Source organism: Sphaeramia orbicularis, chromosome 5 (genome assembly GCF_902148855.1).
Source record: "Sphaeramia orbicularis chromosome 5, fSphaOr1.1, whole genome shotgun sequence".
NCBI classification, from domain to species: domain Eukaryota; kingdom Metazoa; phylum Chordata; class Actinopteri; order Kurtiformes; family Apogonidae; genus Sphaeramia; species Sphaeramia orbicularis.
The window spans coordinates 26,321,138-26,334,741 of NC_043961.1; the positions used below are offsets into that span (position 1 = coordinate 26,321,138).

At 40.4% G+C, this 13,604-nt stretch overlaps 2 protein-coding genes across 6 annotated transcripts in view; one reads left to right on the plus strand and one right to left on the minus strand.

The window, feature by feature from the left end:
- Window positions 1-2,871: 2,871 nt before the first annotated feature.
- Window positions 2,872-4,597, plus strand: myog (myogenin). Its single transcript, XM_030134406.1, has 3 exons — window positions 2,872-3,564; window positions 4,234-4,333; window positions 4,428-4,597. Exons 1-3 carry the CDS (start codon window positions 3,031-3,033, stop codon window positions 4,544-4,546), a joined length of 753 nt encoding a protein of 250 aa, XP_029990266.1. The 5' UTR covers window positions 2,872-3,030; the 3' UTR covers window positions 4,547-4,597.
- Window positions 4,598-5,344: 747 nt separating this feature from the next.
- The window catches only part of ppfia4 (PTPRF interacting protein alpha 4), a 73,832-nt gene continuing 65,572 nt past the window's right edge, over window positions 5,345-13,604 (minus strand). For 4 of the 5 annotated variants that reach the window (XM_030134404.1, XM_030134401.1, XM_030134403.1 and 1 more), the window contains 7 exons: window positions 11,183-11,358; window positions 10,879-10,976; window positions 10,069-10,244; window positions 9,315-9,383; window positions 9,041-9,227; window positions 8,813-8,910; window positions 5,345-6,918 (listed from right to left, as the gene is read on the minus strand). In XM_030134404.1, coding sequence (XP_029990264.1) covers window positions 8,852-8,910; window positions 9,041-9,227; window positions 9,315-9,383; window positions 10,069-10,244; window positions 10,879-10,976; window positions 11,183-11,358 — 765 coding nt within the window. In that variant the 3' untranslated portion in view covers window positions 5,345-6,918; window positions 8,813-8,851. The remainder of the gene's footprint in view (window positions 6,919-8,812; window positions 8,911-9,040; window positions 9,228-9,314; window positions 9,384-10,068; window positions 10,245-10,878; window positions 10,977-11,182; window positions 11,359-13,604) is intronic. The other variant, XM_030134402.1, reaches the window with a different exon arrangement.

Sequence of the window (13,604 nt, forward strand, 5' to 3'; positions counted from 1 at the left end):
GGATGGATGGATATTTCAGTCATTTATTTCCTCATTTTAACTCATACTCTGCAGTGTTATCTGCTACGAAAAAGACTGATGATGTGTTCTGTATTTGAAATTTAATAAATATATCTAAACAGAAAAAAGACTGATGGGAGGAGGAAGTCAGTTTATTTCACATATGCTCTTGATATGAAGGTGCTTTTATTGTGTAAACACTGTAAACTAATACCACTGCACCAAATATCAGTCACTTATTTTTAATATTTTGTTGTTGGTCAGTCTTAGTTTTTGATGTGGTACTAATTTGTCTAAGAAATTAGTCCAAATGTTATTTTATTTTCATTTATTATTGTTAATGTCAATAGTGGAATACTTAAATGTCTTGCTGTCTGTCTTTGCGATACTAATATGTATATAATATAATACTCTTCTTATGATATTTCACCTAGTGTAGATTGTTTAAATAATATCTTGTTTGATTTGGTAAGGAGCCCAGGGAGAATAGTTGTATAGTATCTTATAAGTATTTTCTTGAAACATAAGTGTGATAAATACACACAATGCTGCCAAACAACCAATATTTTCTTTTGCTTGAATGTCAGTTCAATTGTATCTGAAATGAACACAATGTGAACATTGTAAAATTGGGAAATATAGAATGTAAATTGAGATTGCATGATACATATCAAAACACTACTCCATATTTTACAGTTTTATTACACCTTTTTATTGCACTTTGCTTGTATTCTTTAATTTTCATTGCACAGTTCAATGCTAAATGCTGAATTATTTGCAACTGTAAAAGTAAAGATGCTGCACTAGACTCTTGATATGACCTGGAGGATTTGGTCAAATTTGTCTTTAATATGAAATTAAGAGAAATTGACAACATTATGATATGAAAAAACTGCAAATTTAATCAGATATGTCCATTATACTTGCATCATAATCAAAAATTTGTTTTGAGACCTCATGACAAACTTTTCTTTTGACCTTTACCCTGCAAAAATCTAAATCTTACCAAGGGTATTTTTCCTCATTTCTAGTCAAAATATCTCATCACACTTAAAATGAGACATAATCACTTAAAGAGTAACTTTTCAGTGAGACGTAAGAACTTATTTTTAGACAATAAAATCTTGAAATTCTTATTTCAAGAAATCTCTTGGGTGATTATGTCTCATTTTAAGTGTGGTGAGATATTTTGACTAGAAATGAGAAAAATACACTTGGTAAGATTTTGATTTTTGCAGTGTCGCTGCCACCAAAATCTAACCTGTTCATCTCCGACTCAATTAAATGTTTGTGATAAAGTGAAAAAAAAAGAAATCCCTCAAGCCATGTTTAAGATATTACACTAATAAACATGAACAGGTATGAGGTCAGACAATAACCTTTGATATTTTTTGAGTCGTACCTAAGATCTCACACTATTAGCAATAGGCATCTCTGATGAAACAGATGAAGACAGTGTGAATGTGACCTTCTAACACTACAATCTTGATTGTTCATCCTTGCATTTAATTGAATATTTGTGCCAATTTTTGCAACCTAATGTTTGATTAATATACTGTGTTCTATATGTAATGAGGACTGACTGATTGACAGACTCACCCTCTGTTAGAGATGCTTTATGGATGCTTCTAAAAATGTCCATGTGTTGTTGAAAATAGTATTTACACTCACACCATGATGCCCCTGGACATTTTTTGTAGAGCAGAGCAGTAAAGGCTGCTCTCGCTCATGTCCTGCCAGATAAGTGCATTATTGCAATAATCTTATAGGACTCATTCTGATGCAACACCAGCATAACACCACGCTTTTCATTGTTCGTCATTTCTCTTCTGATGCTCATGTGTGTTTTGGCTGTTGGTACAAGCTAACGGAAAATGGTCCAAATTAGCTGGTGAGCTATGTGGTGAGACATGTCCTGGAAAGATTAACACCCAGTGACTAGGCTAATGCTACGCCTGGCCGGAAGAGGTCAGGACAACGAAGGCCATTTCCCACAACATGGTGGACTTAAATATTGTCTGCTGATTTCTGAACGTAATTGGAACCAGTGTGAATTTGGTACTGGACTTCCTTCACCATACTTGTTCCTGTACAGGCCTGTCTGGCTCTAAGACGAGGAGGGACATGAATAGCCCCGTGTCGTTTGCATCATACTTTGCAATCATCTTAGAAGGAAAGTCAGCTGATATGAATGTTGTTAAATAAAACCAAGACCTACCAACGCTGGTATGAAGTCTTGTGCCATAGGGGCTTTCATAAATTTAGTCCTGACCTGTGTGATCATTTCAAACCCAACATCGCTTCAGTCACAACACAGTAGACTGTATGGACAGTCTTGAATCGTGACCCAGTTTTGTGTAAACAACAATCTCTGGCCTCATTTCCTTCTCGTACAGAACTAGGAGCCAAACACCTTCTTGTCATTGCATATCATTGGCTCCTAGTAGAAGTGACAGCTGTCTCCAGACTGTCCCTATTGCCTGGCCCTCTCCTCCACCCGCAAGGCAGAGGACTTCATGTATAGTGTCATAGAGGGAGACGTGAGTCTGGGATTAGCTCATTAAGACGGACATCTTTGATCTGAGGTTATCTGTTTCATTTCCACGGCAACCTGATCATATCCTGACCTCCTACAGCACACAAAGACACACACAAGGGCAGACACACACACACACACACACACGCACGAGCGGGCCATAAAGCCCTAGAGAGCAGGCCCAACAGAGATGTGAAGTGTAGATGTGCAGCAACAGCTAAACGTCGTGTCAGGTTTCTGGGGGCTCGTGCTAAATTTAACCCTATGATCCTGCAGCAGGCAGAGGGGTTTAAATGCCAGCCTACAGTTGCTCCACACCAGTTGTTCTCCACACGTCTTCCACTCATCACAAACTCAGACCAGGGACGAAGACACACTCGTACACTCCGACACATACGCTCCAGACACAGGACCCAACGACCACGTACGGTAGAGCAGTTCCAGGGGAAGCAGGAATCTTTGTCCCCTACATCCAGACCACAGAGGTGTCCACCATGGAGCTTTTTGAGACCAACCCTTACTTCTTCCCTGACCAGCGCTTCTACGAGGGAGGTGACAGCTATTTCCCCTCTCGCCTACCTGGGGCATATGACCAACCTGGCTACCAGGATAGGAACTCCATGATGGGGTTATGTGGGAGTCTTTCAGGGGGTGTTGGAGTTGGGGTGACAGGAACAGAGGATAAAGCCTCTCCATCCAGCCTGTCACCTCACTCTGAACCCCACTGCCCGGGTCAGTGCCTGCCCTGGGCCTGTAAGCTCTGCAAACGGAAGACAGTGACCATGGACCGCCGGAGAGCAGCCACGCTGAGGGAGAAAAGACGCCTGAAGAAGGTCAACGAGGCCTTTGATGCCCTGAAGAGAAGCACCCTAATGAACCCCAACCAGAGGCTGCCCAAGGTGGAGATCTTGCGGAGTGCCATCCAGTACATTGAAAGGCTGCAGGCACTGGTGTCCTCCCTGAACCAGCAGGACACTGAGACAGGACAGCAGGGACTTCACTACCGACCCAGCCCGGCCCAGCCCAGAGTGAGTAGGACATAGGAGGGATGAGTGGAAGCAGAAGGTCACGTATTAAACATTGAGACCAGTCAAAGGTCAAAGTCAAGATGATATTTTTAAGGAAAAGGTGAAAGAGGAAGTGAAAAAAACTACTTGGTCAAACTAAAAAATTTCTTCACAAGGTGTGACTGTGACAAACTGATCTGCTTTGGAAATGACCACTGTGGCTAAGATTTGAAGTTTCATTTGGAGTGTATCTGTTTGATCACATAACAAACGTAATACATGTCCTTTCAGTGTCTTTAAGTTAAGATATTTCTATAGTTAGTAACTTAGTTTTGTAGTATATTACTCTATAGTTAGCAAAGTGAATTTCTAGTTTAATATACCATAGGATAAAAAAAATCTTCTGCTCAAAAAGACAATTCTTACAAGCTACCAGCTGTCAAAATGTAGCAAAAGTAGAAAATCTGTTTGAAAAGTCCAAAAAGTGACTGTAGAACTTGTTGAAATGGTTTTGATGTTAGAAGATTTTGACATTTTCTAGTGATGGTGGTCTCTGGGGTGACAGGTTTCATTTGTGGGCAGCATGTGTGTATTTGTGTGTTGTAACAGTACAGTGTGGGGTGGGGTGTGTCGTGTCATAACACAGGGTGACTGACGGCAACTTCTGTGTGTGCATCTCCATGGTAACAGGTGTCGTCGTCCAGTGAGCCCAGTTCGGGCAGCACCTGCTGCAGTAGCCCCGAGTGGAGCAGCACCCCAGAGCAGTGCACGCAAAGCTACAGCAGCGAGGGTGAGGACAGTTCACACATGATCCCATTAAAAAGCACGAACAGCTCAGTGTGTCCACACTCTGGTACTGAATGTGTGACTGGGTTTCTCCGCAGACCTCCTGAGTGCTGCTGACTCTCCAGAGCAGGGGAACATGCGTGCTCTGACCTCCATCGTGGACAGCATCTCTGCATCAGATGGAGCCGTAGCCTTTCCTGTGGACATTCCCAAGTAGACCCTCCATTTAGTGGACCCATACACGAACAGTGAGCCAAAAAAAAAGCAACATAAAAATTGGCACCGTAGGTTAATAAACAATGTAATTTCTGGTTTTATTTATTTCACAGCTCTACTGATCTAAATGTTTGTTTGGTCTAAATTTGAACATTCTGATTTATCAGTGTTGAAGCTGCTCTGCGGGTCTGCTAGCCAAAGAATTCCTCCTGTACTGTTCACAATAAGGCCTTATTCCCTTTATTTCCTATCTAATCCTGTGGTTCAAACCTGTCTTGTCAGAGTCACAGGTGCTTAGAGTCTAACTAGAGAATTAAGGACTTTGCTGCATGAATCCAACACCTAGTTACTAGAGTGGATCTCTGTTGGGCTTGTCTGATGAAGCCACAGAGCAATAACAAAGCCTGTTTTTTCTCCTTTCTTAATTTAAACATGTTTTCCTCTTTTCGAAACCTTTCCCTGATCTTTCATTCTTTTACGTGTGTGTTTTATATGCTTAAAAAAACATGAGTTTGTTTGTGGGGCCAATATGTACCATGGCAGTTTTGACCAAGATCTGCTTAAACAGGTAATGAATGATAGTGATGTAAATACGTTCCCTTTTTCTACAGAGTGGTTTTGCCATTTTATTTTTTATTTTTTTGCTAACTTATTTTTGACTTTTATAACTAAGATTGTTGTGTATTTGTAGATGTTCTGGAAAAAAACAATATTTTCTGTTTAATTCTTGCAATAAAGACCATTTTCAATATACCCATTGTCATTGTGCTCATGAATCTTATAAGGAACGACATCCAAAATCTTTAAAAAACAGCTTTACTTATGTCTATATAGTGTCATAAATACAGTACACTTCTTTTAAATAGCCAAATAATAAAATCTTGATTTGTCAGCATTGTTTCACACCTGGAATAAAGACACAGTACTCATAGCTGCCACATAGCACATTACACCTTTAGACACCTTGGAAAAACTGTAAAATAAAAAAGGATTGTACACCCATCCAGCACTTCACTGGTTCATATACTGTGTTCTCACTGAATGAGGAGTTGGTCAGCTGCAAGTACTGACTGCTCTCTGGCACGTCTCCATGGCAACTAAATGGGAGGTGACAGGACAGAATTCGACATATCTGTCTCTTTGAGCAGTTTTACATGAATATCATTGGCTGATGTTGAGCAGCAGTTTACAGTTTTGAATTGAGAGAAAAAAAGGAATCAACAGAGAGGAGCTACAGTGTCCACACTACCCATCCATGTAAAAAAAAGTCATGGTCACATGGCTGGGGTCGGCCTTTTCACGCACAACCTCTCCACGAGTCTCGCGCAAGGAGACGTCTGATTATCACTCTCTCTCTCTCACTCACGCACACACTCACAGTAACTCTTCATATTAAAGGATTCTCTCTATTCTAGGCTACATAGTGTCATACAGAAGGCGAGAGAGGCGGACAGAGAGGAGAGGTAACAGCTACATAGTGTCAAAAGAGGAAGAGGGGAGAGGAAAGAACAGGAGAAGAGGCAAAGAGAAAAGTCTGAAATTGGACCCATGAACCTGTGAAGAGTCCTTGAATAAACACACCCCTCCTTAGTGAGTCCCTCCCACTACTGATTCACACACTTACAGCATACGGCAAAAGACACACAAAGGTCCGACACAGAGAGAAAGAGAAAGAAAGAGAAAGAGAGAGAACAGTCACTATCGAATACAGGGCATTGGGTTTCATACAGCAATGATATTATATTATTTTCCATATATATTTCCAATATATATATATTTATATATAATATTTCTATAAAAAACATAAGTCATCCATTTTATGTACAGAGACGATAAATGAGTAATACCTTGCATAACCGGTAGAGGGGCAATGTGCAGTGGGATCTGCCTTTTATACAAGTATTCATCCATTCCAAGTCCAAATCAATGGCTGGTCACCATGTCCCTAATTTTTTTTACAACCTAACCGGGAAACGTAGGAAATGATGACAGAGGCAGATTGGTTTGGACTTAGCCATATTGGGACTATAAAACCAGGACAAGAACCCACAGCTGAAACCAGGGGGGCAGGAGCACAACACCACAACAACAAGGCTACTGGGAGCACTGGGGTAAACTGGGAGAGACCGGGGCGAGTCTCCTTTACAGCAGCGAGCGCAGCCAATGAGCACTCTCAAGAGTTCAAAGGTCAGAGTTGGCCTCTGTATTGCACGTGTCCGAAGGAGAGGTGAGAGGTGAAAGGTGGGAGGTGAGGCTGGGCAGCAAAGGGGCTGGCAGTGAAGCCCCCCGTGGCACCCAGGGCTCCCTCTCCAGATTTGGCATATCACTCTCAAAAGGCCGCAAGCATATGTCCATATAGGTAATGAGAATGCACTGGAAGAAAGACATGAGATCGAAATGAGTCAGTGTTGAAGACTTAAGCTAGTTCATATCTGCTATTTGCAAACCAATACTGTTGTGTACTGAGAGGCAAAGTCCTGCTCCTTTTGGTGGATCACCTTGGAACCTTATTTTGGGGAAAATATCTATAGTAGTCAGTGGCTCGACAGTATATCAAGTAATCAAGGTTTTGCCTTTAAAAAATCATGAAAAATGCCAAACTTACTGAGATTATTCCTCTGGAGACTGTTCTTGCACAACAAAAACTGAAAGTGCAAAGTGTTTGGTTTCTTCACTATGTTAAGTGTGAATGTGTATCTCCAGTCATGTATGGTCTATATATAAATATTTTTAGTATTTTTTAATCAAAATATGTCTTCAGTTTGTGTAGCCAGAAAAAAATCGATTGAAATTATAAATTGTCCATACTATTTAAGAAAAAGATTATCACCCAGCTCTATATTTTTTGATCCCCTTTAAATGCCATCAATTACACATATGACATCCACATAAAAGAAACTTTTGAGGTTCATTCATAGCCTGTAAATATTGTGATATTACATAATTAGAACGCACACATAAAACTGACATCATTCTAACTTCATCTTTCAATGACCTGCAGAGAGGCTGAATATGTCTGTCTCTATAGCTCTGGACATGACCAGACCTGTTGTGATTTTTCATCTCTTTTAATAGTTTTTCACTCATTCTTGAAATGAGGTGAATGTGTCGAGGTGATGGCCCTTTTGATTTTGTCACGAGACAAGAAACGTGACTTGAAGCAAAACCCAACAATTTTTAACTATTTTTTACCTCCACCAAGGAGGTTGTGTTTTTGCCGGCATTGGTCTGTCTGTCTGTCTGTCTGTCTGTGTGTGTGCAAGATAACTCAAAAAGTTATGGACGGATTTGGATGAAAATTTCAGGAGATGTTGATACTGGCACAAGGAACAAATGACTGAATTTTGGTGGTGATGGGGGGGGACTGATCTGCCTTGGCGGAGGTCTGTGCTCTCTTAGTGCTTTTCTAGTTACGCTATGTTTTGACTCTCTTGACTTAAATGGAGAAATATCTTAATTGCAAATGTTGGCATAATTCACTCAAGACTGAAAAATGATCTGTCTTTAATGGCCATTCATATATTTAGTAAAGTAAGGTCCACCTTAAGGTGCAAAACTTCGCCTCTCTATCCCCAAAAAATAAAAAAGAAACTCATATTAATAAAGAGTCAGTCTATCTCTATACTTTTCGACCCTGTATGTGAAACTTGCTAAAGATGTCATTCAGTTTGGTTTGTGTACGACTGAACCTGCAACAGAATAAATTTATTGCAAGTGTTACTTTCCTCAAGGAATAACTGACAATAAAAAAATTAAGTGCTAGACTTTAAGGCTACCTTATTGATTTTTTGGCCTCTTGAGAAACACAGTAACACGTGGCTTTGACAGTTTTTTGACATCTCATAAAGTTGTGACAACAAACATGTTAGCAAACACCTCCAGCAATCAGAGAACGACATCAGAGGTGGGTGACACAACGTGCAACACCTTTCACATAAAACAGGGACCTGTGATTTTAGAATTAAGAAATGGAAGAAATCACTGCTGGGTTTTGCAAGAAGTAATTTTAACAGAACATTCAATATGATTGGGAACATTTTGAAGACACACAGTATGAATATGTTTTCAGGACCCATATTATTGGTTGATTTAGTGTCAAAGCAAAAGGCCAAGATCAACCAAAAGCATTCATACACATACTGTAGGTTTTGTCATTGGGAGTTAGTGCCACATTCCTGCCTCATGCCATAAAGCTGGGCAAATGCTGGTTAAAAGTGCACACTGACCTGTCAGTTCAGCAGGTTCAGGTAGTATTTTGTTAGCTTACCTGTCAGCATTAGCGCTCCTGTTAGTAAGCAGACAGAAGTTAGCATGAGTAGGTCCGCACAGCTGAAGGGTCGAGTCTCGGGGGAGCCGGGGGAGGAGCTTAAGAGGCGTGGAAGTGTATGGGCGCAGCAAGACAGAAAGGACACAGCATGCAGCAGTCAGTAAGAAAAAGCTCACATACTACTGATGCATCCAAAAAATGACTAGTTTGGTTAGTACTGAAACACACCTTCAGGCTGAAGCTGCTTCTTGTGCATCAAATTCACAGAGGGTGGCATGGACATAGAGGGCATTCGGAAACCAGCTGGCAGCGTTTCCATGGAGCCCGCCATCATCCCCAGCCCCGCCCCTCCTTCACGTGCCCGAAACCTCTTACGCCATGAAGGAGAGCGTCGAAAAGACTTGTCATCCCCACTCTACAGGGACAGGACGAAAACAAAGTCAGATAACTGGCCCATTTTCAACGTTACTGCATTGATCAAAGCAGCAGCTTCAGAGGTCACCTCTTCTAGTCGGCGGTCAGTCCCCAAGGCCAACATGTTGTTGAATTCTCTTTCCAGAACCTGACGTGCCTGAAAAACACCAAATTATATCTGTGAGTTACTTGACTAGGGTCAGAAATAAACAGGAACTGACGATAAACACAAAATTGAAATACATGTGAAACACCTGTTAGATAAAAAACAATTGTTCTGATAAATAGGACTAACCTTGGACTCTTTTTTTTTTAAGTTTAGCTGCCAAAACAAAGATTAATATGAAGATGTTGGAACATAATTTGCACTGAAGCTCACAACTGAGGAAATATTTAAGCCAATTCTGTCTGAGGACCGTGGGGAATTTGATCAGAGAACAACTAATACAAAATGTGCAGGAGTAGTAAAAGTTGGCAGCATGTAGCAAGCGGTACAAGGAAAAGCTGACTTCACACAAACCACACCATCAATAAAAAGTAAATCAACCAATCTCATAAAAACCTCAGGAAGTGTGACTGTTGGAAGATGGACTGGTCACTGAATGTCCAAATGGCCTGCACTGGGCTGACAGGACTGGAAAAAAATGTTGCATGTGTCCTTGTGCATGTGCAAAATGAAACAAATCTTGTCGGCAGTTTTCTAAGTGCAATGTTTTATGTCTTGATGTAAAAACTGCTAAATAAACAGGACTGAGATTAACTTTAACAGGTCAGTAAACAACATAATGAACTTTAGTGTACGTTGTGTAACATGGGACTGCATGCTGAGTCGTATTAACCACCTGTGTGTTCTGCATAGGGATCTGCAGGATAAGAGCGAGGCTGCTGTAGTCGAAGGTCTCGTCCAGAGCGATAAGTGCTCCATGAACACCGCTCTCCAACAGATTGCCGCTATATTCCCTCAGTCCAACGGACTGGACCCAGTGGATCACCTGCTCATTAGTCCACACCAACACGTCTGAAGCAAAAGAAAGTAACTCAGGTTCAAGAGAATGTTACACAGTAATGTTTCACAGTTACATAGCAACTTTATTTTACATTAAAAAAAAGCTACAAAGAGCAAGATGGAGAGATAAAGAGATAATGTGTGTGTCCACATAGTGTCAACTCACTGGCACACTCCCTTTGTTCATTTAAAGCACAGCTGTCGGCCAGCTTTCCAAGTTGGAACAGGCGGTGTGTGTGCATGTATGCGTGCGTGTGTGTAGGTGTGCGTGTATGCATGTGTGTGTGTGTGTAAATAGGGTAGGATTCTGATTTGACACGACAGCTGAGTCAAGTTCATGTGCAGAACTCAAGGTCAAAAGGGCGAGAGGGCTGGCTGTATTCATGTGTGTGTCTGTGTGTACTACTTTGGTATGTAAAGCTTTGGATCATAACGTTGTAGGCCTTTCTTCATTTGGCATTTTGACAGTCAAAACTGCAGCTGTCTTCGTGCTTAGACACAGCTGACAATATCACACAAAACCACTAGATGGTACTCTGACCGTGAACGTGTTCTAAGCAGCGTCTGAACATGTGTACGCGGTATCTTTTTGCTGCTTTGTCACTCTCTGTGTGTCTCTGGATGTGTGTAAAGTGTGAAAGTGTACCTTTCATGTCATGTTGGCTGTCCTCTCTTCGGCGCTCCAGGTCTTTTCTGTCATAATTGAGTCTCTTCAAGCACATAATCCCGTACTGCAGACTAGCCCTGGCACACACACACACACACACACACACACACACACACACACACACCCCAGTGGAAAAACAACCTTAAAAACAGACCAAAACAGAGAAATACACCAGCCCATATGCACCATGAGCCCTCTCGTCTTCATTGCTAATGTATCCGGCCAGCACATGAAAGCTAAGATTGATCAACCTGTAGCTAAACGAAAAACCAAAACTGCAGACCTGTGGAAGCTGTCCACCATCTTGAGGTGGCTCCTCAGGTCCTTCTTGGTCAGGTGGTCCAGCATACGTGCATCCACCAGACACTCCATGAAGTAGGAGCGGTACTGAGGCAGACCGAGACTGGGCAGCCATTCATTCCCTATCCACTCATGATTCATGTCACCATACGCCAGAGTCTACAGGAATAATAGAACATATAAGAACTGTATGAACATACAAGTATGGGGCTAATTAATATGAAAAGACAAGAGGCTATGGTGCACTGAGATCACAACAAATTAAGCTTCTATCATTTTAAGAAGACGGTTAAATAAAATTACACCCACATTTCTTAACCTGTTCATGCCTTGCGTCCAAAAGTGCAGAGCAAAAGCACATTTTTAAGAATGATTTAGTCTATTTAGATCAGGGATGTCAAGCTCAATTTAGTTCAAGGGCCACATTCAGCCCAATATAATCTGAAGTGGGCTAGACCAGTAAAATAATAACAGCGAAAAATGTACAATTACATTATGAAAATGATTACATCTACAAAGTTTCCTTAAAATGTGAATAACATGAATAACCTGAAATGTCTTCTTCTTCTTTTTTTTTTTTTTGCAATTTTAACAAAACTAGTCTTAGTTTATCATTAACACATGTGCATTACAGCTTACAGATCACAGTATATCTACAAATACACAAAACATTTAGTAACAGGCAGAATATTGTTAAAATTGTACTTCAGGTATTTCAGGAGGATTCTGTTGGGTTTCCGTAAATTGACTTGAGGGTCTGGTTTTGACTGGCTCTATGTGTAAAGTGTCATGAGATAACTTTTGTTATGACTTGGCACTATGTAAATAAAATTTAATTGGTTGATTGATTGATTGAGGTTGTTCCTATTTGTTCAGATAATTCACATTTTTTTCTGAAAGGATAGTTTGTAAATGTAAACATTTTCATGTAATTTTACTTTTTTGCACAAAAAAAAAAACAGGGAAAAAATTCCAGTTGCTATTATGGGTTATTATGATATTATGGTAAGTTATTATGATAGTATTTTACTGGTCTGATCCACTTGAGATCACATTGTTCTGTGTGTGGAACCTGAACTAAAAAGATTTTAACATCCTTGATTGTTAATGTCTTCAATGTGATTTCTGCATTTCACATATTCATCAGAGGGGCCGGACTGGACACTTTGGTGGGCCGGTTTTGGTCCGTGGGCCGTATGTTTGACACCTGTGATCTATATTTTCCAGGTCCAGGATCTGGTACTATGCATCAGTTCAACAGCCAAACTCAGGATCTTACTTACACTTGAAACAAGGTCAAAAACATCTCTTCAGAAAAATATTGTTAAAATGTGTCTCTTCCAACTGAGACTCTTTTCTGGGGTTTACTGAGTGTGTGTGTGTGTGTGTGTGTGTAAGAACAAGCAAAGATGGTAGACCACAACTACAAGTAAGACTAAATACATAATACATCAAGATTTATTGAATTATGAAAAAAGCATCTTTTCTGCCTCAAATCTTCTGTAAAAACAGTTTCAACCAGTTTCAGAAAACGAGTACCCATCTCATAACACTGTTAAGACATTTTAACGGTATTTATCAAGCTATGTATGAGATTTTTCAGGACAAAACTGAAGTCTGCATGACTGGTGAGAGTCAAAGTAGAGAGCATGTCTTTTATTCACATCTCACTTTTGATCCTCACATTAGACATGATTAGAGACATAACGTAGAATGCTTTTATCATCCTAAAACCTCTGCTAGACTGTGACTGATTCTCTCTCCAGTCAACAAAGAGACACTAATGCCTGCCTCTATTACCTGCACAATTGACTGTTGTAATGCTTTACTGTCTGGCCTCCTGAGAAGAAAATAGTTCAATTACAGTTACTTTAACACTCAAACTGCACTGGGCTGACTAGAACCAGAAAGAGAACACACATTACACTAATCTCTGCACTGGCTACCTATCTGCATTACTATTGATTTTCAGGTTCTTTCAACCACGTTTATGAAGCTCTTAATGGTTTATTCAGACTTGCTTTTAAAGGCTTTGTATAACCCTCAGGTCTTCTGGTAGTGGCCTTTTAATTATCCCTTGTCAGGACTTTTATTTCTGCAGTCCATGTTTTTAGAATAGCCTTTCTGATGACCTGAGGGCAGGAGACAATGTTGGTATTTTTAGAGGCAGTCAAGGTCTACCTTTTTAATCTGATTATCAACAAAATTTAATTGTGTGATGCACTTTAAGTACAGTCATGAGGCATTTTGTGTTGTCCTTATTTTGTCTGTATGAAACTAACTGATGGTCACAGCCACATTGGGTAACATAACCACAATGTACACTCTCCTACCTCATTAGTTTGTTACTGGGTGCTTCTATGAAACTGGTCCCTAAAAACAGGACAAGAGAGCTAAAAATTCAA

Coding starts and splice junctions, on each gene's coding strand:
- myog (XM_030134406.1), top strand. CDS start 3,031: ATGGAGCTTTTTGAGACCAACCCTTACTTCTTCCCTGACCAGCGCTTC. Junction 3,565..4,233: donor CCAGCCCGGCCCAGCCCAGA/GTGAGTAGGACA, acceptor CCATGGTAACAG/GTGTCGTCGTCCAGTGAGCC. Junction 4,334..4,427: donor GCAAAGCTACAGCAGCGAGG/GTGAGGACAGTT, acceptor GTTTCTCCGCAG/ACCTCCTGAGTGCTGCTGAC.